This window comes from Syngnathus typhle, linkage group LG4, assembly GCF_033458585.1.
Source record: "Syngnathus typhle isolate RoL2023-S1 ecotype Sweden linkage group LG4, RoL_Styp_1.0, whole genome shotgun sequence".
In the NCBI taxonomy this organism is placed as follows: Eukaryota; Metazoa; Chordata; class Actinopteri; order Syngnathiformes; family Syngnathidae; genus Syngnathus; species Syngnathus typhle.
In genome coordinates this window covers 20652587-20675451 of record NC_083741.1, presented here as the reverse complement: position 1 = coordinate 20675451, position 22865 = coordinate 20652587, and the positions used below count along the sequence as shown (strand labels likewise).

At 40.1% G+C, this 22865-nt stretch overlaps 1 protein-coding gene across 1 annotated transcript in view; it reads right to left on the bottom strand.

Annotated features, from left to right (window-relative positions):
* Positions 1–22865, bottom strand: part of ntrk3b (neurotrophic tyrosine kinase, receptor, type 3b) — a 98669-nt gene that overhangs the window by 53643 nt on the left and 22161 nt on the right. The window contains exon 4 of the mRNA XM_061276700.1: positions 1327–1395. Coding sequence (XP_061132684.1) covers positions 1327–1395 — 69 coding nt within the window. The remainder of the gene's footprint in view (positions 1–1326; positions 1396–22865) is intronic.

Below are 22865 nucleotides of genomic sequence, written 5' to 3'. Positions count from 1 at the left end.
ACTCTGCGGTCTGAGAGCTTCAGAGCATTCTGGGAAAGCGTAACTCTGTTAACTCTATTGGATTCAATTTATGCTGTTGAGCACTGGTTCAAATGAGAATTCATCAAATGGTAACATGATAGCAGTTGGTTTGCCCGAGTCTGAGGGACGCTTGCCAAATAGTGAGCCATTCATGTCATTATTAAACACGGTCGCTGGCTCTCCCTTGCCAAAAGCTACGCCAACCTCTAAGTTGCAGGATGTCATCTACTAATAATCTAAAAATGTCATTAAAAGTACTGGCGGAAATAACTAAGGTTGTTAAAATATCAGCTACAATGGTCCAAGTGGACAGCTGGTCACATAGCAAACAATGGAGGGGGGGGAAAAAAAAGTTTGTACTTTTCAAAACAGGAACAAAGAGGCACTGAGATGACGATGGAGTAACACCAGCAGGGGGTCCCGCTGGCTATTTGAAGCCCACGCAGAACCCACATAGAAGAAGAACTCAGCTCATGTCTGCAGGCAAATGCTGCAGTTAACTCTTTGTGTAAGGCATCGATTTGAGGGATGTATTCATTTGTCCCAAGTGGTGAGGGCTGCTGTTTTGGTTAGCAACAGACAACTGCATTAACATATTCTTTGATCATGGGGCAGCGTCTATTACCGAGACAGTAATTACTGATAGACGCTAGGTCGTTTTTTTTTTTTAGTGTGGGGAGAAAAAAAAAGCATGTTTATTTATCTTACTTAGGTGCTGCTGTTTTGGTTAGTAAGCTCAACACCTCATTTTAGTGTTGATCAACAGATATAAACTAGGTTGCATACATATACTATTTTTTTTTAAAAAATGGAACCAAAACAGACAATTACTTGTGCTAACTCCCAATTTTCTTTCAATGACTCAAAAAAAAATTGTTTTTTTTGAGAGAGGCATTTATTCATCTTTACTGGACAATGGGAAGAAGAAGGCGCTTGAGGTATGCTGTTAACTAGTGACTGACGGAAGTAATGGAGCGTAAATAACACGTGACAGCATTTCTTAAACATGGCTGGTGGCTCAAACATTCATAACAAGAATGAGAACGGGTTACTGTGTGGGGAGGCACATGCCCCTCCATTTAATTCTTTCCACCGTATGTTAATTGAGTCAGCAAATTGGCTTGTAAAACCAGCACATATTGCCTTCAGGTTGACGCTTTGTACACGCAACACCAGACAAATGAGACGGTCACAACGACAAAGGCGGGAGTTATTCCGGATAGGAAAGAATAAAAAGAACAATGTGTGCAGGGGAGCGGTGATAAATGGCTGCTGATAGAAAAAGACAAAGAAAAAGCGACTCACAGCTCGGTAAGTTGAAGGTGCTTGAAGAGCTGCCAGGACAGAGTGCTGAGAGGATTCTTTGACAGGTTTCTAGAAGGAAGAGAAGACACAGACAAATTTGAGACAACTGGTACAATGACATAAATAGTTAGCATGTCGCTATGTTTAGCGCTGATTTTGATTTTATGTTTCTAATTCCCATTGGACCCGGAATGGACCAACTTTAAGGAGGATATTTACTTCTTATTTCCTGACATTTTGGTTGATTTTAACACCCGTGACAGTTACTGATCTGATTAATCGCTAAGCTAGCTTCAGCCATTGAGTTAGCGTCGCAAAATGGCCGCCGACCGGCTCATGGGATCTCAATGGGAAATAAAAAGAAATAAAAAAGCGGTACCAGAAGTCATTCTTATCAAATCATTTTGGAAGCCATGTTTGTGGTTTTGTTCCCTCTCAATCCAATTGCACATTTGATCTTTAGGGTCATTTTAATCGTTTTGCCTTGCTCTTGAATTACATTTCCACCCTCTTTCTCTCTTTCCATTTGCTGTACGATATCAATCTGCAACAAAATAAGAGCCCTCGGGGGAGTGGGGGGGGGGCATCTGCAGGCTTCCGGATTAGAGAATGGAAATAAACACTATTGATAGAGAAGAAAGCAAACTGAGACAACTCAATAAAAGAAAGTTGAAGGCTTTTTAAGTGGAATAATTCAATCCGCTGGGACGCCTCGGGCTATGGGGAGGGAAAGACGCGGAATTAGGGAAAAAAATAATGGCAGAGAGCGACCAGTCATGAAAGCGCAATGTGTTTAAAAATGAATGTGGGGCATCTGTCCGTGCACTCGTGGAGATTTATGGCATCTGGAGAGAGAGCGTTAGCGTTAGGTCATAACGCGTAGCAACAAATCACATTATTAGCCCAGATGGCAGCACACAATTACGCAAGCACGAAGCAGAAATACAGCGGGGGACACAGATCTCGATTCTACGCGAATGACTTCGGTCGTGTTTCGTATTCATGCTTCGTTATGTTTGATCGATTGCGTCTCTTGGTGGTTCAAGTCGATGATGATTTGAGTCTTCTTTGGTTTGTTTCTGATACAATTTGAGGCTCCTTCGAAGGTTGGGCTTCTGCTTTTTTCATCTTTTATGGATCACCTGTTCTTGGTTTCAAATTTTTGTATGTTTTTTTTGTCTTTTTTTTGTATCAGTGTCATAATTTTTTGTCTTTAATGGCGTGTATAATTTTTGACGGTTCACATTTGGTTCATGTTTTTCAATGGTTTTGAATTTTTCTTTTAATCATACTGATTTTCTTTCACCCAATTTCATCTCCTAGGGTTTATATTTACATTAAACTTTACGTATATCTATATATATCGATTCTGTTGTTAGCATCATCTTTTTCTCCAAGCTCGTATATAAACCTCACGTGAAAATCTACGTTTTGTTAGCTGTTGCTTATTGTTTTTTGTTTTGTTTTAAAAGAAAAAATAAAACTAGTAAACCATATATGGCAGCTGTGAAATGTCAACAAAAATGTCAGTTCCTCAGGGTGGAAGAAATAATTTTTTTTTTTTCAAGACTGACATGCATGATATTTTAAAGTTAGACATAATGTGGAGAGCTGTGGGTCTGTTTGGGATTGTTGAAACCCAACCAATAATAGTTTTTGTTGTATTTTTAACATCACCACAGCAATAAAAGTCTCATATTTTTCCAATAGCACACTGACCATGTTTTTTCCCAATGTTGAATATCAACACACGAGTCAACATACCAGCTAGCTTCATGTTTGGCTAATTAGCCGAGGCTGCGGTCGCCGGCACCACGTCCCGGTGGAATAGTTGCCAAACAGAATTATTAAAAAGGGTTGGTGGAAGCGTGTGTGTGCAAACAGCAGGTTGAGTTTAGCATTCACTTTGTGAGCCCGCAACACTGTCATCAATTTTAACATCTAGCTGCAGCTGCTGGTGTTGCACAAGTTTTTATATTTTAACTGTGACTTTGAGAGATAATATTATGCCTTTCTTAAAAGAGGCTCCTTATTCTACAAATGACCTATTTCTGAAAATCTCTCATATTTGCAGTTTTCTATACTCTTTCTGTAACACCCAAAGAATACAACAAGATGTTGCCAAATCGTTGGCTAATAGCAAAGTAGCAATTGGTGTCCAGGAAATATATTGAAATGATACATACTGACTCCTCAAAGTTTTTTTAAATTATTATTATCATTTTTATTAGCAGTTGGGAAGCAGCCAATTTTAGCCAGCCTGGAAAATCAAATCATCTGAGGTTCAGTTATTTTGAAGAGTAATGTAAGACGAATTTAAAATTATATAGAGTAAATCATATTAATAACATCTATCAGTATATTATATATAATATTACATAATAAGTGTTTTGGGCTCATAGTTTGAGTAATATTTACATTTAGTTTTATCAATATACGAAATGTGAATATCAAAGATTTACTGTACTGTCATTTTATGTCAGCACGTCATTTTTTTTTTGGATGAAAAGATTCATTTTCTGTGCTAATGATCTCAATTCAAGAATCAGTGTCCACCCTCCCCGCTGGGGCACTTGGCCTTCGTCACCTTGCATCTTTTGGCATTCTGGCAACGCTAACGAATCTGCCGCTTATTTGTTTATATATTTACTAATTCACTTAGGCCCTGTGCCTTTATCCCCCTCATCAACTCCCCCAATCCAATTTCAGCTGACATTTCTTTGTGGAGATGCAAGGGATGACCTTTATAGACGACACACTTCCTGACAGAGATGCGAAGAACGGCTAAAAAAACAACAAAAAAAACAACAAACTTGCAGATATGTGCCCAAAGAGGAGTGCTGCTCATCAATTAATTGACAATGTATGCAAACAACTAGTGGAGCGCTTACATGACAACCGTTTCCAATAGCGTCAATTAGCAAATGTCTGGTTAGCGGCGTTGTTAAGACAACGGATAAAAATCCATTTATGGATGAGTACGAGTTGTCGAGATTAAACGGTGCAAATATTTCATATTGAGACTCAAGTGGCTACAGCAATAATGTGAACTGTAGCAGAAGATGTCAAACAAACTGGAGGAGGGGAAAATAGGAAAAGCAAACAGTCGAAATCGGAGGAGAAAAACGAAAACTGTAAAAGAAAATGCACACTATCACCAACTGCGGTGGACCACACAAAAAAGGTTTCAAATTTGGATGAAAATAACCCATTTAATAAAGTAAAAAAAAAAAAGAAAAGGCTCAAACATCAACTGATCGACAAACTTATACAGACTGACCTCCAGATCGAGAACTCAAGGTGGACTAAGCTAAATGAACACAATAGGGAGCTATCATAAATATACTAAAATAACAAACCTTGTTAAATAACCAAACAAATCTAAATAACACCAGACAATAAGTAAATACTAGAGTGCATTTAAACTATAAAGTACATTTAAAAAACAAAACAAAAAAAACCCCAAATAAATGGTCACACAATTTGTGTGATCATAAATGAAGGGGCAGAAAAAGCGGGAAACATATTTTCCCATGCTTTCCCAGGTGAGTTGAGATATGAGGCAGCAAGCAGCGTACGAAAATGATTGCGTACGGCACAAACTTCAAAGAGCAATGCTTCATTATAATCGTCGCAGTCGCGCAGGTAGGCAAAGCCGGTCGGTCGGTCGGTCGGTGAGCTCTGGGGAAAGCGACGATATAAATAGTGGATTCTTTAATCTTGTTGAAAATACGCTAATCTGACGGCAGCAAGCGCTTCTCATCTGCTTTTAGGGCTTTTTCACAACCGAAAGTGGATTACACTCGACTAGAACGCCCTTGAGCATGGGAGATGTGACCTTGCAGCTTTGGTGAAGATGAATGCTTCAAATTAGAAAAAAGATTAAAATATTTTCTTAGCACTTACAAGAATGTAGAATTTTAAAGCAGCGGCCTCCAAATCTTTTCACTGCACTTTTGAGTCAAACCATAAGGGTGGGAATTACAGAAACAAATAAAAACTAACGAGTAAAAATATCACACTGACTTGAACGCTATTTTGAAACCTTGATGCTGTCTTCAATCAACTAGCCCAGACTTAAGACCTTACTTTCAAACACGACCAAAATATTAAATACTGTATTTTCCGGACTATAAGGCGCACCTAAAAACCTCATATTTTCTCAAAAGCCGACAGTGTGACTTATAGTACAGTGCGCCTTATATATGGACCAAATTACGGCCCGCGGGCCAAATGTGTTGTGTGATATTAACATTATTGATATATTGTTATCGTTTTAACTATTTCAAGTTATTATATTGTGATTTTATTAATGGGGCGCCTTATAGTCCGGCGCGCCTTATATATGGACAAAGTTTTAAAATGGGCCATTCATTGAAGGTGCGCCTTATAGTCCGGTGCACCTTATAGTCCGGAAAATACGGTAACCACATTCTAGGCTTGAAACCTGAAGTTGAAGTCAACTTGGAATGTGAAATCTCAAGACCTGTTTGAAACCCTAAAGCATCTTATTTAAAAACCTAGCCCTTATTTGAAACACTATCTTGAAAGCCTTATTTGACACCCTAACCCAGGTTTAAAATCCTAATTTGGAACCGCAGGCCTTCTCTTCGACCCTAATATACGATGGTAGGATGAACGAGAAAACCAAATTGCCTCATCTTGCACGGTCATCCTTCAAAGTCGGCAGGGAACACAAGAGGGCGAGAACCTTAAAGAGCGGATGTTAACAAGCAGCCGGCCGGCCACCTAATGAAAATTGTCTTCAATCTAATGAGAGACACGAGCGGTCGCCGCTAGACTCCCAGCCTTTTTATCCAGCGCTCTGATTGCATTTGCTCGCCGGACCGTCGTTAGATGCCGAGGAGCCGCCACGAGTCGCCCGCCTACCCTTTATGAAATGCCTCTTGGTGGAATCAATAACAATGTTAGACTTGATTAAAACACCAATAAGGACCCTCATAAAGGATTTTACCCATCAGACCGCCGCCGTGCAAAAGCTACTTTGTTATATTTTGTTTTTTTCACAGAGAAGCGAGCGAGTCGGTGGAGCATGGTGATTGTGTTTGCGTGTGGCTTGGGATGTTTGCATCCTTCCTGAAGGGAAACAACACGCTTGTGCACGTTGGAATACAAAGTCTTCATTTTTTGTGGGCATTCAGACACCACCAACTATCGGTTTTATATACCGTATTTTCCGGACTATAAGGCGCACCTAAAAAACAAACATTTTCTCAGAAGCCGCCTTATAGTCCGGTGCGCCTTATATATGGACCAAATTCCTCAATTTAAACTGGCCCGAAGCATTGTGTCATAAAATCAATCGTAAAGGCTGCCTGAGGACTATGAATCATGAATCAAAAAGATTATGGATCATTATTTTGTGATTATAAAGTAATTTGTTGCGTCTGAAGTTGAAATAAAAAAGATAAAATGGAGAATGATTTGATTTGGATTAAAAATCTGACATGATGCATTAATGGTGCGCCTTATAGTCCGGTGCGCCTTATATAAGGACAAAGTTTTAAAATGGGCCATTCATTGAAGGTGCGCCTTATAATCCGGTGCGCCTTATAGTCTGGAAAATACGGTGTATCTATATATAAAATAATGAGAATATTTTGATAGTAATATTGTGGTCACTTTACATCTGTTAAGCATCCAATCGTTCCAAAATCCTCCACATGGGACGACAGCTGGGCCAGAGTGCAACACTGAGTCACTACTGTGCCAGTATGTACCCCCAACACACACAGACGCACTCACGCACACACACACTCGGAGTCCCAAGGAGAGGATTTAACACTGCGACAGTTAATTAAAACAGGACAAGGCAGCCACATGCCCGCGCAGCATTGTTTGCAGCTGCAACGAGAGGTGAGGAAGACAAAAAGAAAAAAAGGAATTTTATGTGATCATCAAGTAAACAGTATTTGGCTTGTACAAAAGATGATGATTTTCAAAAGCACATTTGCGATGTGGTGAAAAATCAAAGTCGGTTTCAACACTGCTCCTTCGAGACTCCAGTACTCAATGCCAAAACTGAAACAAGCTAATTTGCTTTACATATTATTATTTTTTTTTTAGAAAAAGCATCTGGATTACAATTCAAATATTCCCAAACTGGGCTTTCCCATCATAGATAATTATAAAAAAAAAAATGTTTTTTTCCTCTCTCTATAGATTTGTGAATATACATATATATCAAATGAAGCAAACAAGCCGAGCTGTCAAACAGACACAGACCCAAAAAATACATAAATAAACAAATAGACTCTTTGAAAGGCTCAGCGTAAAGAGCCCGCGAGGGTTGATCATTTCATACATTGTTTACAGCAGACGCTGGCTCGCTCGCTGGCTTCCTTGTTGTTTTATTGAGTTACGCTGAGATGAATTCATGCACTGGCTGCTGAGGGGCTGCGGTGAAAATGTAATTCCTGTGTCGCATCAGCGCTGTGCCTTTTATTAATTTTACAAGGCTGCTGCGTCGTTTAGCCTCATCACAGAATGCACGTTGGTAACCGTGGCAACCTTTTTAATGAAAAAGGCGCAAGGCCGACCGTAATCTCGATGATCCTGGTTATCTTTTGGAGAAAATAAAAGCAGTCCTCAGGACTCTTAAATCTTAGTGATTAAAAATAACTGGCATTTTCAACCTTAAACCAGACGAGGAATTGTTTATTTTTGGAGCATTTCAAACAAATGCTTCATAAACTGTTCCATAGAAACAATAATTAAAAAAAAAAAAAAGTAATGTTGAGCCAATATTGCTAATTGACTCGCTCTGCTTCCACTAAAAACGCGGCCGCGAAAAAAAAAAATGACGGGCAGTCTTCGGAGTTGCTTTAGTGGCTATTTTCTGGAAAAGCTTTTTTTAAACTGCTCCAAAATTTCAGTGCTTTTAAAGCACCCATGAAAAACAGTGACCCCATACATGTCAAGTGAAGCTCCTAACAACCTGTCGCTTGGCACGTTGACTATTCCCATTTTGTTAAAGAGGAGGAAAAAAAAATCTAATGTGAAGAGGTTCTCCTTGACAGGCCTCAAGGACATGCAAGCGTTTCAACAGTTTCACTTATAGACTGCGCCGGCATGCAAATTTATGGAAATTCAGGTAAGGTTGGCGGAATGAAGATTTACCATCCAGGCATCTTCACATAATGCCTTGTTATCTTGAAGCGATGGTCCGCCACCCACGTCGTGACAGCATGGGCGGCAGCGTAACAAAGACGTATGAGGGTTGCAGGTTAGCGGTGGAAGTGGGAAGGGGGGGGGGGGGGGGGGGGGCTTGGCAGATAGATGGGTTAAAGGTGATAGACGATTGACAAAATTAAATAAAACGTCAAAACTGCCGTCACAGTCGTAGCGGAGGTGGAAGGGGGTCAAATTGTTTTGTGAAATGCAATTTTTTTTTTCCTGCAAAGTTCAGCTACAAAGTCTGTATTACCAATGGGAAATTCGGAATCGTTAGAAGACCCGCAAAAAAAAGTCTCATGAAATCATGTTTGACGAAAAAATGGATTTTTGACGTTTGGGTTTGACTCGCCTCACGTTGTAATGGAATTTTGCAAAATTTCAGCCCCTAAAGTCAATTTCACTTGGTAGTCTGGACATTTGCTGGGATGTTGGGTATACCCACCAAACAATTTTGATAAACACAAATCATTGCAATGTAAAATTTGATAGGTCAATAATAGTAGATCCAAAATATACGGAAGGTCAGCCATTTAAGTTAAAAAATCCTAAAAATCGACTTTGCCAGCTTGGTTTGCAGTCCTGGGGGGGGAAAAAAGGACCCGATTGCACTAATTTTGCCAACCTCATTTGAAATACCTTCAAAGCACTTTATGATGCCCGACATTCTCTTCTCATTTGTATGACAGATGGTCAAAAAACATTCGTCCGGCATTGTAAAAAGAACAAATGCAGCCTAGAGCAAGAACATAAGGCCAAACATGAGTGGCTGAGGATTTTAAAACACAAAAAAGGTATTTGGCAGATTCGCAGCAAACGTCATGATTTTCTTTCATGGTCATCAGTTGAGTCATTGTTTTTGTTTTATTTTTAAAAAGTTACAAATGTATTTCCAAACACTCTCACACTGGAAATGGTTGTCATTGCGCCATGGGATTCAAGTAAAATAATGTTGTTCATAAAAAGCCAGACTTGGAATGAAGTCAACGTAAAACTAAATAATAGCCAATCTAAAACGCCACATGGAAAAAAGGTTTATGACAAAAATAACATGTAACAGTTAAATCCAGATGCTCCTCACTACAAATAATCACTTTATTCATGAAATGTGTCGTTTCTGGCCTTTCTGTGCAAACACAAGCAAATTGGCGAGACGTCGACGTCGTAATGCGTGGGCACAGCTGGCAGTCTCTCGAGGCGGCGAGCCAGCGGAGTCGCACGTGATTCGAAAGACAAAGACGCGGTCGCGCCAGAAGAACCTCCCGTTTCAGTGAGTCAACGACGTAACGGTTCCGCGCTTGCCGAGACACAAACAAGCGACACTGAATTCATCAGGGATGGGCAATTTAAATTCTGGATGGGGCCACCAATTAAAGTATGGACAAGATACACGCAAAAAAAAAAAAAATCGTAGTATAAGACCCAGTTCGAGCGCAACTATCTGCCATCTAGTGGTGAGTGGTGATATCGCAACTTAAAACTTCAGTCTAACCTGAAATTGACAAATTCATATTGGGATTTTGCACGGCTTTGCGAGATTGTTTTTATCCCTTCCCGGCGTTTTTTGTGGGAAAGTGCAGTGAACGCTTATCCGCCCGCAAACACAAATGAGTGAGTTTCTCGATGAATAGGTTCGACAGAAAAAGATGCAAATAGATGGATTAGTGAACCACAGATAGGCAACTGTATATTATTTAAAAAAAAATTAATACAGGCAATTATAAAGACTCGTCAAGCCCCAATGTGGATTACAAAATTTTCCCAATAATGTTGTTTTTCTCCTTTGACGGATTACTAATTACAGGATGTTCGTCAAGATGCTAAATTATTACAAATTGCTGAATTAAAGCTACGCACGCAGCTCAAAAGTTTTCATTTCCATAACGGCGTCATTGTTTTGTCGTGAAAGTAACCCGTGACCGTTGCGACGCAATTCAATCGAGCACTCCGAGGAACTGGAGGATTATCGTAAATGGCTTGTCAGAACACAAACACACAAAATATCTTCCTTTCGCAGTCGGAAAATAGTTCTGAGTTTAATTAAAATGTCATTAGGACTTGTCAGGTTCATTTGTGCACATTTTCTAGTAAATATGGAAATGTGTCAAAGAAACACAACTCACAAGACCTCAGAGATTTTAAGACTTGTACGAGTTGTTGCTAATGCTAAACTTCATTTTACGATACAAAACTATTCCTAATTTTATCCGAGTGCATTTTTGGTGGGGGGGGGGGGTAAAAAGAATATCCTGAGTTCAAAATGGTTGCTTCAATCCCAAAAAGCCGACTTCTTACTCAACTCATTCACTGCCATTGACGACTATAGACGTCAAACTTACATTTTAACTGGGCTGGCACTGAATGAGTTCATTTCGGGCATTGAGACGTTCTCGTGTGTCCTTTTAAGATAGATTCTTTAAATGTTGTGGTTAAAACGGATTTTCGAGGTAAATTCTCAAAATCCTCAATAAACTTGGTAGGGCCTCGTTTTTTTGGTTTGTTTTGGTCCATTCTGTTCAGTGATTAGTCTCTAACAATCAGTAATTAGTCACACATTTACAAGGAACGATAAGCAAGGTGTCGTGGGAGGTTTTCTAACTGCGAGCAAAGCAACAACGTGTCAGACAAACAACAGCTTGCAAATCAAAGTACCGCGGCTTCCGGAAAATGACGGCAGCCCGCCAGGCCTTTGGAGCCCGTTGGAATCTCTGACAACGGCAACGGGAGCAGGTTGCCACGCAGCAACCGCCGCCTCACAGCCGGCAAGGTGTTTCGACAGAACAACACCTGCTCGGCTCACGCCTGGACGACTGCCATTGCCGCACGCTGCTTTTCCAGTACCTACCGCCGTTCGCCGCTGCTCCGTTTTGATGACGCCGGGCTGAGAATAAACGGGCACATTTAAACTGGCACGGAGCCTGGCAGGACCCGCTGGGGCGGCACCGCGTGAGGCCACCTTGACCCCCGCCGGGCCTGCCAGCTCATCATTGTAAGACGGGAGGGGGGCAATCAGAAGCAGACCTGGCGGCCCAGAAGGTGATATGTGAGCAGAATGCCACTCAATATGTTTCTGCGATTTAACGACTTGCTAGCCCTAATAAAAACTTTCTCGTACAACCATGATACCGTGTTCCGAACTTTGTTGACAGCAAATCTGACACAACTGGAGGGGTGAACAAGGTCCCCGCAACTATTCTCCTAATGTAAAATCGTGTTCATGTCGAAAGAGCAGTAAGATGCTTCAGGCTCTGACCACAAATATTTTATTTCTACAGTTTATTCAAACAAGTTTTCCCCTCAGGCTTATCTATATTCCAAACTTTTCACATATACATCTAACTCTCAAAAATGAAAAGACCCTGGCTAAAGATTTCTACTAAGGTCACTTTGTAATGAGTGAAACCAGAGTTTACCAAGCAAACATTTAAACAGATTTGATTTTAAAATGTCCACCGGCAGGCACGCCATCTGACGCCAATGTTTTGCCCGCCGCTATGACATGACTTAATTAAAGCACAATCGTCTTCCTTTAACTCCGCCAGACTTAATTGGATCATTAGTATGGTGGGAATTTAATTACAAGCAAGAGGGATCTTTTCTGTATTAAATACACACGCTGTCTTAGGAAGAAGTCGGAATTTCGCACTCACACATGTCGGGAGTAATCGTGTTATCGCCATGGGTTACATAATTTGTTACTTTATTTCAGACTTTTGAGGTGCAAACAATTCTTATTCATTTTTTATTCGGCAGATAAAAACACAAATAAATAATTGATAAAAAAAAAGAAAAAAAATACTAAATGAAAAAAGTGAACGAGGTTGGATAAAATAACTTCCAGGAGACAGCCTATCATTATGACGTGCTCGTAAAAAAAAAGTATTTCTTCAGAAGTTGTTTCGACTAGCGCTAATTGTACTATTGTGTTCCTTTTAAAGCCTTGAAGTGATGAGCTGTGTTGAAATACTATATGCTAATGGGGGCTAAGCACACTCAAGGTGACTTTACAGCGGGAATGCTTTTGCTGATTATCACACGATTGCATGAGTCTTAAGATGTGATTGCTAACGTCACTTCAGACGAACCATAGCGTCTCTGAAAATCTCCCGAGCCGCCTTGTCTCAAATGAAAATTGTATTATTTTGAAGATCAACAGCAAAAGCCAGTGTGTGTGTTGTGTAGGTGTGTGCCAATAATCCATTTTGAATGGAGCGGAGGCTTTACAAGATGTTGCCTTTGACTCCAATTAATCTGATCTTGCCATGTAACATGACTGAAAATGGCGGAAACTATTGCGGGGATTACAAAATCACGTCGTCCACAAGTTTTAATACTTCATATTTATTAATCACATCCATTTTCATTAAAACATTTCAAATCCCATCTTAACCAGGAAACTCAAGAACACGCAACAAAGCACAGGCGTGGATTTCCAAGGTGAAAAATTTAAACGGGTATCATTCTAGCGACGAGTTAGCAGTGCTAACCACTCTTCCACCGCGCAGTCTGACAAATTCTCTCAATGACCGCACTCGCCCTTTTCTATCCATCTTTCTGTCACTGAAGAATCAGCCCACCAGCACACTTGCAGTGCCGCGTAGCAAGATTGTGTCACGGGCCAAACGGCTCCATCGGTAAGCGGAAAAAAAAAAATGCTCTCATCCGGATAGCAAACATTTTGACCAAATACGCGCACGGTGTACACAAACGATCTCTGTCATAGTGCGAAGACAAACCAAGGAAGGTACCACAGGCCAAGAAACACAAAGTAGTACAAAGAAGCGAAGCTAATTGTTAGCTTAGCTGGTAATTACTGCACATTGCCGGTTAGATTTACAAGCTTATTTAGCTACTGGTGACTGACTGCCAGGAGAAACACAAACGTTCTCTGTTATAATTTGAAAACAAAGCTGTAAAAAAAAGGGAAGGTACCACAGGCCCAGAAACACAAAGTACCGTATTTTCCGGACAATAAGGCGCAACTAAAAACCTAGAATTTTCTCAAAAGTGCGCCTTATAGTCCGGTGCGCCTTACATATAAACCAAATTCCTAAATTTAAACTGGCCCGAAGCGTTGTGTCATGAAATCAATCCTAAGTGGCCCGCTGAAGACTATGAATCAAAAAGACTATTGATCATTATTTTGTGATTAAAGTAATTTGTTGCGTCTGAAGTTGAAATAAAAAAGATAAAATGGAGAATGATTTCATTTGGATTAAAAATCTGACATGATGCATTAATGGTGCGCCTTATAGTCCGGTGCGCCTTATATAAGGACAAAGTTTTAAAATAGGCCATTAAATGAAGGTGCGGCTTATAGTCCGGAAAATACGTTAATACAAAGAAGTTAGGCTAATCGTTAGCTTTTCTGATACCTATTGCACATTCCCGGTTAGATTTACAAGCTTATTTGGCTGCTGGTGACTGACTGCCAGGAGAAAATCCAACATGACGATTCCTTGAAGGTTTCTTCACACCACGTTTAAAAGTAATCCTGAGTCCAAGCTTTTGCTATTTTTAGCCTTGCCAAAGGTTCAGGTGCGGAAAAGCTAGCATTACCTCAATCATCCCTGCACCTCCCCTCGGATAGCAAACACTTGGGAGGATCAAACGCAACGATGGTGAGAGGACGCAACGGACCGCGAGCGGAAGGATCGGACTTTCATGTTGGAGGAGGCTATTGATCACAGCGCTAAGGCTGACACATGGAGTCTCTCGGGCCCGACGAGACGACACTTTAGATTAACTGGAGCCCCCCGCTCGTCATTGGCGCGGATCGTGTCCACCACCCGCTGTCTGCCGGGATCTGCGCAGCCACCGCTCAAGATTAAGATGTCTGATTATGGATGGAAGGAACAGCAGTGCTACACTGCCTAGCATCGGAAGCCGGATAGATTTCAAACATTTATACGATACGCAATGATAATAACTATATTTTATTCCTTTGCAATGATACTACCTTCGAAAGCGGGAACTAGCCAATGAAAATTTTATTAGATTTTGGAGTTAGACCCCTTTTGTCTTTTTCCTATCGGAACCAAGAGTCCCTGCAGTTTTCCCCGTTGCTATCACTCTTCCATCAAAGTCAGATTGGGTGTCAAGTGGCAATCCATCATCGAAACTTTACACTTCATATCCAAAACACGTTGGTCATGCATCATTCCGAAATCATTCTGTCACGACATTGATGGAGCTAGAGAGCGACTAAAGACCAACACTCGCAACAAAGCTTTTTGCCGTAAGTGACGAAACCACAATATTGACTCGAGGTTTTTTTTGTGGTTCACTCTCTGACCGCAAAGAAGCTGCAAAAACAAAAGGGTACGGTCAACTATGAGTCAGGAGGATTTTATTTGTCCAGAAGGGATTATGGTAATAACAACATGACAAGCTTGCCACTTTAGCTCTAAGTGAAGTGAATTATTGCTATTAAATGGCGGCTAATGTACGCTTGTGCCACCGGTTTTAACCAGTGTGGTGCATCTCAGAAACCCCAAATCATCCATTAGCGTCCCCTTACAAAGCGTGGTTGCTTCTGACATCCCGGAGTGTGGTTTTTGCCTCGTCCCTACATCGATTTGATGGGTCTTTAAAAGAGACTCGAAAAGTTTGTGGCGGGCAAATCGCTTAATGCAGCACGTTGTGGGTTGATGATGTCATGTCAATGTTATATGAAAACTCATTTGCGGCTTGCAAAAGCTGAGTTGAAGGAACAAAATAACCAAACGTTGCAAGTAGAGAGAAGATTCCGGGCGTAGAAAGTACTTTGAGCAAAGACAATACTTTTCAGACGAGTCAAATCTAAGATTGGAATCCTTGAAATGTGCAGATTGACTTCAAACCGCCATTTTGTCACAAAGAACCCCTCCATTTTGTGTAGCGACAATTTAAGAGATTTAAAGGCAAATCGAATAATCCTAAAACAACCTTTAAAATGTACAAGTGAAGGGAGTCACTCTTAACACGTGATAGACATATCTTGGACTGTACCACTCGGTGGTAACATGGCTAAAGCTAATCTCCCATGACAAGGGCTTACTCCGATTCACTCCCTGCGGTGAAGTTTTGCAGCTCGTCGGCCGAGGTTTACCGAAGCGTTTCCCCTTGTACATTGTACACCACCCACCGCCAAAAGATAGCACGCTCCGCGACGGCGCTATCAGAGGCTAGCGAGGCTCCGTGTTTACCCTCAGATTAGCCACACGCGCATCCAAACATTGGCACAATGCAAATTTGAGCTGCATTCATATCTGGGAAATGAGCAAGGCGAGATACGGGACTGTTCTCTACTCATCTTCGGTGGAGTTTGCCGCTTGTGATCAGAGGTCAAACAATGCCTGCGGCGTTTCGACAACGAGCGGGCTGATCACGCATTAGCACCACTTTGTTTTGCCCATTAAGAGCCGTCTGCTCCACCCTAACATCTCCTCCGCACACACACACAAACCTCCGGCATTTCATCACACTTAGGTAATTTTGTGGTGGTTGGTAAAAAGAAAAATGGTTTGGGGGAGATGGAGAAGTACCCTTCACCTTGCCGTCATCTATTTCTGGTCACATGGCGTCAGCCCTGAGAGAGCCGAGTAGTCCGAGGGAGGAAAAGCAACTCCACACAACCTTCACCCCGCCGAGCGAACGGCGGCTTTTTGCAATCGCCCCCACACGGTGGGCAGGAATTGCGTGAGTGGTGTCAGCTGAATCGCTGGCGATTCAAGGATGGGTCAAATACAACTTACAGGCATGTCAGCAAGCCCGCTTTATTTGCTTTTGCCCTAAAGGAGTGCGGGCATTATTTATCACCTGGTAGTCGGATTATCCGAAAAGTATTGCTATATACGTGCTATAAATTATATAAAGAAAATGAAGAATTTTACATATGTTTTGATTTTTGGGGTAAATTTAAATGATATGAATTGTTTATAATACAGAAAATTATGATATTTTTTCAAGTCTTAGTAAAGTTGGTAAATGGATATCAAATAAAAAATAAAAACAAATTACAGCACATATACATTTTTAAAATATAATTGGTTCATGAAGGGTAATGAAATTATCAATTTAATCTATATATTACATTTTGTCATATTTTTTTAAATATAATTGGTTCAATCGTAGTAACTAAATGATCAATTTTACTTCCACTACTTCGGTGGCTGGAGAGCACAATAGTTGCTGCAGCACTCCTTTAAGTGCACGGCCCGTGTGTAGGAGGAACTCCTCCGGATAGAGGCTAAATAGAGCGAGGAGAGGACGAGGGGAGATAAGCAGATGCTCTGCATTTCTTGGAGAAGCGAAAAGTCGCTCAATAACGCCCGCGCAAAGAAAAACATTTAACGAAGCCCACGTTGGCCTATTGGCCCGCCGCGGCTTTGCACTACGCATCCGGAGAAGAGGAGGGCTGTTAATATATGCGGTGTTTGACGCTAACTTTTAGCAATCAACTGATGGATATGGTCGTGTTTGTGTGTGTGCGTGTCACCTGGGAGAGAAGTAGTAGATGTTTGATTTATGTGTCGGATTTAATCCTGAGGCGATGTCTTCGATAGCGTATGTTCATGAGTTGACAATTTTTGGACTTTATATACGAAAGACTAGACTTGACTTTGACTTGAACTTCAAGACTCCACAACTCATCTTGTGTAACATTTAAAATCTGCAGTTTCAACATTGTGCTCTAAGAATGAAAAAGTTTGGATTTTTTTTTTTTCTTTGCTTCATTTGCCACAACCAACCCACGAACACAGTGGGGTCACCGAAAGAAGCGCCAAAGATAATTATTATATATATTTTTATTATAGATTATATTATTAAATTTGAAGGATTATGTTTTTGACGAAATTTGTAAAAGAAAAACAGCGCAACAATGCCAATATTCAATTCCACTAATGATAATGATTAATATTAATAATAATTAAAAAATAATAATAATAATAATATATTATATTTTACGTATACAGTGCTTTTCTTGGTACTAAAAGTCCCTGCAAAACTCACAAAGACACGTAAGCTAATATTAAAGTTTCGCTAGCTGCTAGCTGCTCAAACATTCATTCAGCTTCACGTCGATTATCTGTTTAATTGAGAAGACCGCAAAGTAATAGACCAGTGGTTCTTAACCTTGTTGGAGGTACCGAACCCCACCAGTTTCATATGCACATTCACCGAACCCCTCGTTAGTGAATTATTATTATTTTTTTAATTCAAGACATAGATGTTTTTTACCAGTGTACAAAATGAGCCGTGCATGAATATCACCTTGTTCAAAGAACAAAACCAACACAATGCATGAACTCACAACAAATTACATACTGGCAAATCAGAATTTACACAATAAATCAGGTTTGTTCGGACCTCCTCAGTGGAGTCTCTGTTTTAGTGGTATTGTACTTTTAGTAATAGTAGCATTAGTTGAATCGGTGAAATAATGGCTAATACGAGCTAGCTTGGAGTTTGTAAACATGCAGTGATTGACTGGCTTCTGTATAGACTGCATGACTCATTACCGTGGCATCAAAGTTGCTTTCAAAGTTTGTGCATCTGATCCACAAACATGAGTTTGGAATCCCAACACGCAAACGGTCACGGACGGAGAGAGCTGCGGTAATGACTTGCTCATGAAATGCCCCAAAGCGTGTGGACTCATTTATTTTGGCCCGACACTGATTAGAACCTCTGCTCAACTCAAACCTCGACACGCTTACGTACTCACCCTCAGGCCAGGTTAGCAGGAACATTTAATAACACAAACTTTGCTATTCGTCATTGCAAGTTCGCACCAAGCGATAAAGGAGAGACGCCAATGGCTTCTGCAGACACACATGTTCACTTGGTTTGTGTGAGTGCAGTCTATGTATGAATCATTATATCAAATGGTGGTGTGTCCATCCATCCATCCATCCATCCATCCATCCATCCATCCATCCATCCATCCATCCATCCATCCATCCATCCGAACCACGGTTGTCATTCTTAATACAGACATAGTTTCATTTTTAAGGCCATAGTTAATATAATATAATATAATATAATATAATATAATATAATATAATATAATATAATATAATATAATATAATATAATATAATATAATATAATATAATATAATATAATATAATATAATATAATATAATATAATATAATATAATATAATATAATATAATATAATATAATATAATATAATATAATATAATATAATATAATATAATATAATATAATATAATATAATATAATATAATATAATATAATATAATATAATATATACAAATAAATATAATATAAAATAATATAATAACATAAAAATCATAGTGAAGCCATTAAAAAGAATTAAAAAGCTGATATAACGACACATTAGCCAAACCAAAACATAGTCGCCCATCTTCCTGCAGGGAGATCTGCCACAGTCTTGACAAGGTAAACAGAGTCATTTTATTCCTAATTAAAGGTGTTCTTTGGCTGGCCAGCTGACCCGAGAATGAAAGTGACATTTAGCAATAAGAAAATGTTGCCTGGTGGGTTTTAATGAGAGCCTCTCCCTGCACCCGACCGCCCAACGGAGACTGACCTTTTGCGCTCCCCCGTGACAACACTCCCTTCACATTCATTCTCTCGCTCAGTCACATTAGAATAAAGAGTCGCCCAGCCATCCAGCCATCTGACCTTTAATTTGACACAGGCGGGACAAAGACCAAACCGGAGAAGTGGCGGAGAAGACTCCAAAGCCCGAGACCTCACCGCCGACACCTCTTTTGTTGAAGGCCTTGCATTCGGAGCGACACGGAACATTACCGTAACGTAGCGTGACAGACGACGACGGTGTGTTCGTTATTACGTAGCATGAGTGGTTTGTTGGTCATGTGACTCTTGATGATTGAGTTGTTGATGATCGGTGTCACTCATTTGTCCTATAAACACTAAAAGCAGCAGTGTGACTTTTTAAAGCATTCCAAGCATCCCCATCGGGGCAACTCTCCTCCTCAATGTTGCTAGTCCATTCACCTAGCGTGCTAAATAAACATCTGTTCACACCTACCGTCAGAACCAGCCCCCAAACAAGCGTATACTATTTTTGCCGGAAGAACTGCGCTAAAAATGGGAAAATTAAAATGCCGGGGATAAGTGCACAAGAGTGCATTGTCAAACCGGTGCGTTAATTAGACACTACACTCGGCTAATTAAGCTAACTGCGTTCATTAGGTGCGTCTAAACACTGGCATCTGTGGAAACCATGAGCTGAGGACACCGTTAAGTCCACATTATAGACTTTTACACCGCATTGGTACATATTCAATCCACGTTATGGTGGCTAGATGTACCCGCCAGGGGTTGCTATGCTAACGTGTTTGTCGTCCCTGCTATCAGCGTGTTATGTGGTGAAAGGCTATGGAGAAGGATGGAACAAGTGTGCGAGATCATGGAAAAAAGCTGACTTGAACAAGGGAAACATCTATGTAGGAACATGAATTAATTACGTTTCCGGGTAAATGGAATGGAAACTACTGTTGGAGTATAGAAAAGGCGGCATAGGGCAATGAAAGATAGTAAAAAAAAAAAAAAAAAAGGATTTTTTTAATTTAAACAAATATATAAATATATAATATAATTTTTATTTAAATAATTTCTTAATTACAGTAAATACAGTCTTAGTATACAATTAAAAAGAAAACAACTAAATAAACCAAAGATAATTTTGTTCTAGCCGATTTATGCACGACCCAACGGTGGAAAATTACGGGTTCCGTTACATGGAAATTAACTACAATTGGAAAAGACTGCAGAAAAATAGAAACGGGGCTGCATAGAAGGAGCATAGAATAAAAATGAGAGGTAATTAAAAAGCCAATTAAATCAAGATAAACTTGTGCTAGGATTCTCGGGTGCCGCTCGGCTGCACAGATCTTTCTGTGTACCGACTTTAATCATCTGCGTCAAGAACAAACAATAGCGTATCAATCTGCTCGTGTCATGTTTGCATCTCATTCCTGATCAAATATTCAGGCGGCGGTGTAAAGCGTACGTCGAGCGGCGGCCCCTCATACATTCGACTTTAATGGCGGTCAGCCGGCGAAGGGTTAAGTTCATCTCTTTTACGCGCTGCTGGAAATTAAGTTCGCTTTCACTCGCCCGGTAATCAAGTTGATTTTAGAGCTGTCATTGTAAAGCAAACTCATTTAGCCAACAGCCATTAAGAAGGCAAACACTTTAGAGAAAAGTTGACTTGTAGAAGTAAATATAGCTGAGCTTGTGTCTTTAACGACATCAAGTGGAGTTTATTTGTGTAGCACTAATCACAAAAGAGCCAAAGGGCTTCACGGGGTCACGATTGACAGAGATTAGTAACATCGGATTTTCCGCGGCCAATCCATTATCATACTGTCATTAAATATGACATTTACAATTTGTTTTAATTAAAAAAAAAAAAACAATCGCAGACATCGTCGATGTCAGTCTCACCATTGAGTCTCAGGCGGACAGGCAAGACGTATGATGACGCCAATGATGATCTCAAACGATATTAATCATTATGCGATAAAGGCGACCTGACTGATGTCCGAATCAGAGGCCCAGCTGGTGCTTTTCTCATGGGGACTCTCTTCATCACAAGTTGAGGTCGTGTTGGATGCAATCACAAAGTCAGTATGCTGTTTTGATCCCTCGCGAATGTAAATGATCAACTGGCCTCATTAAATTCTTTTTAATTCTTCTGCTTTGCGCTAGACTGCTTTTGATTTGGCCTGTATTGCACAGGGTGATTTAATTTAATCTTGCTCTGTATTTTATCATAAAATGTTGAATATTTCATGACAATTTCACATTTTCTTTTCTGTTGCAGCATGTCTGAAAACAGCAACTGAGGACAGATTAAATGAGATAAACTTCATAAATCTCACAATGGGGGAACTTGAAAACTTCTGAAACAATACAGGAAATTTTAAAAATTTCCATTCAGGGAAGACACATAAAACTATTATTTTGGCACAAACACATTAACTCCGCTAATTGTCCATTCTAAAAAAAAAAAAAAAAAATCTCAGTATTCTGTTGTAAGGAGACACATTTTATCCAAAAGCAGATTATTTTCATGATTTTATTTTATATTATTATACTTTTTTATGCCTCTACATACTCAAACCACAACAAGTGAGTGGATACAATTGTGAAGAATAATCATTCGCCATCTTTATTGCTCTTACAATTGCCAATAATAAGCGCTGCTGCTAATTAGTTAGCACTGATCGGCGGTAAGAGACGTCAACGCTCTTCCGTAATTACACCACAGAAGCTTCACTTGATTTGCTTTGGCTAAAAATTTAGCAAGAAAATAAAAGTGGATGGAAGATTAATATGTTTCATTAAACACGGACGATTTTGATTAGGCGTTCCCGATAAAGTGGACAAACGCACACATACACAAGATGAGCCGTGAGATCACCTGGTAAATCCGACGGGTCAGTCGAGTCTTGCATTGCTGCATTTACTTTAATGTTGCCATTACAAGTTATTTCCTCCAAAGTTGCCCCTAGTAAACATACTCTTTACACGGGCAGGGATGAGGAAAGCTCAAATGGAGCATGCTGGGAAAGAGGCGAGTTTACACGCCAGACTCAATCATTGGACTGACAATTGGAGATGCACTTTAATCCTAACATTGTTGTTTTCACAAACTTCAAAGCCGATTGAGAATTTGAGAGTTTGTAAACATCCAAGAACTAGCATGCATGTTAGCAATTTCATTCTTTTTAGAAATTGGACCAAACTGGTTTTGTCTAAGGGACCACCATTATAACCAAGAAGCAATTTAAGGACCATTGCTTTGATGGAATATTTTATTTTGCAACGAAGGAGAATAAACTATTATTTGGACAGGCTATTTATTTGTATCGGTATGTCTAGTTTTGGAATCTCAGCTATGTTTGACATAATTTGGATGGAGAAAAGATTCCGAAAATTAGTTGGGAAAATAATCAAGTATAAATAAAAAATCGATTTTATTTTTAAAAATGTTACAATTATTTTCCACTTTCACGAACCACCTGACCACACGGGGGCCGGGGACCGCTGGTTGACAACCCATGCTCTACATGAGTAAGGTCCTTCACTCAGAGAGTCCATATTACATTCAGTTGCCGAAAGCACAAAATGGCAGCTTGCTCAGGTAAAATACTGTGACCGAGTTCCTCGGGTCATGCTTATTCGTGGAAAATAACAGCGCGATAACAGGCTGTCATACGCTAAGACGTCAGTCTTTTGTTAAAGAAATGACTTTGCTCTTCTGCGCCGCGCCGCTCGGCCCTGCCAGACAAATAGTCCATTTAGAGAGTGGACGGTTAAATGGAAGCGCGTCGTCTT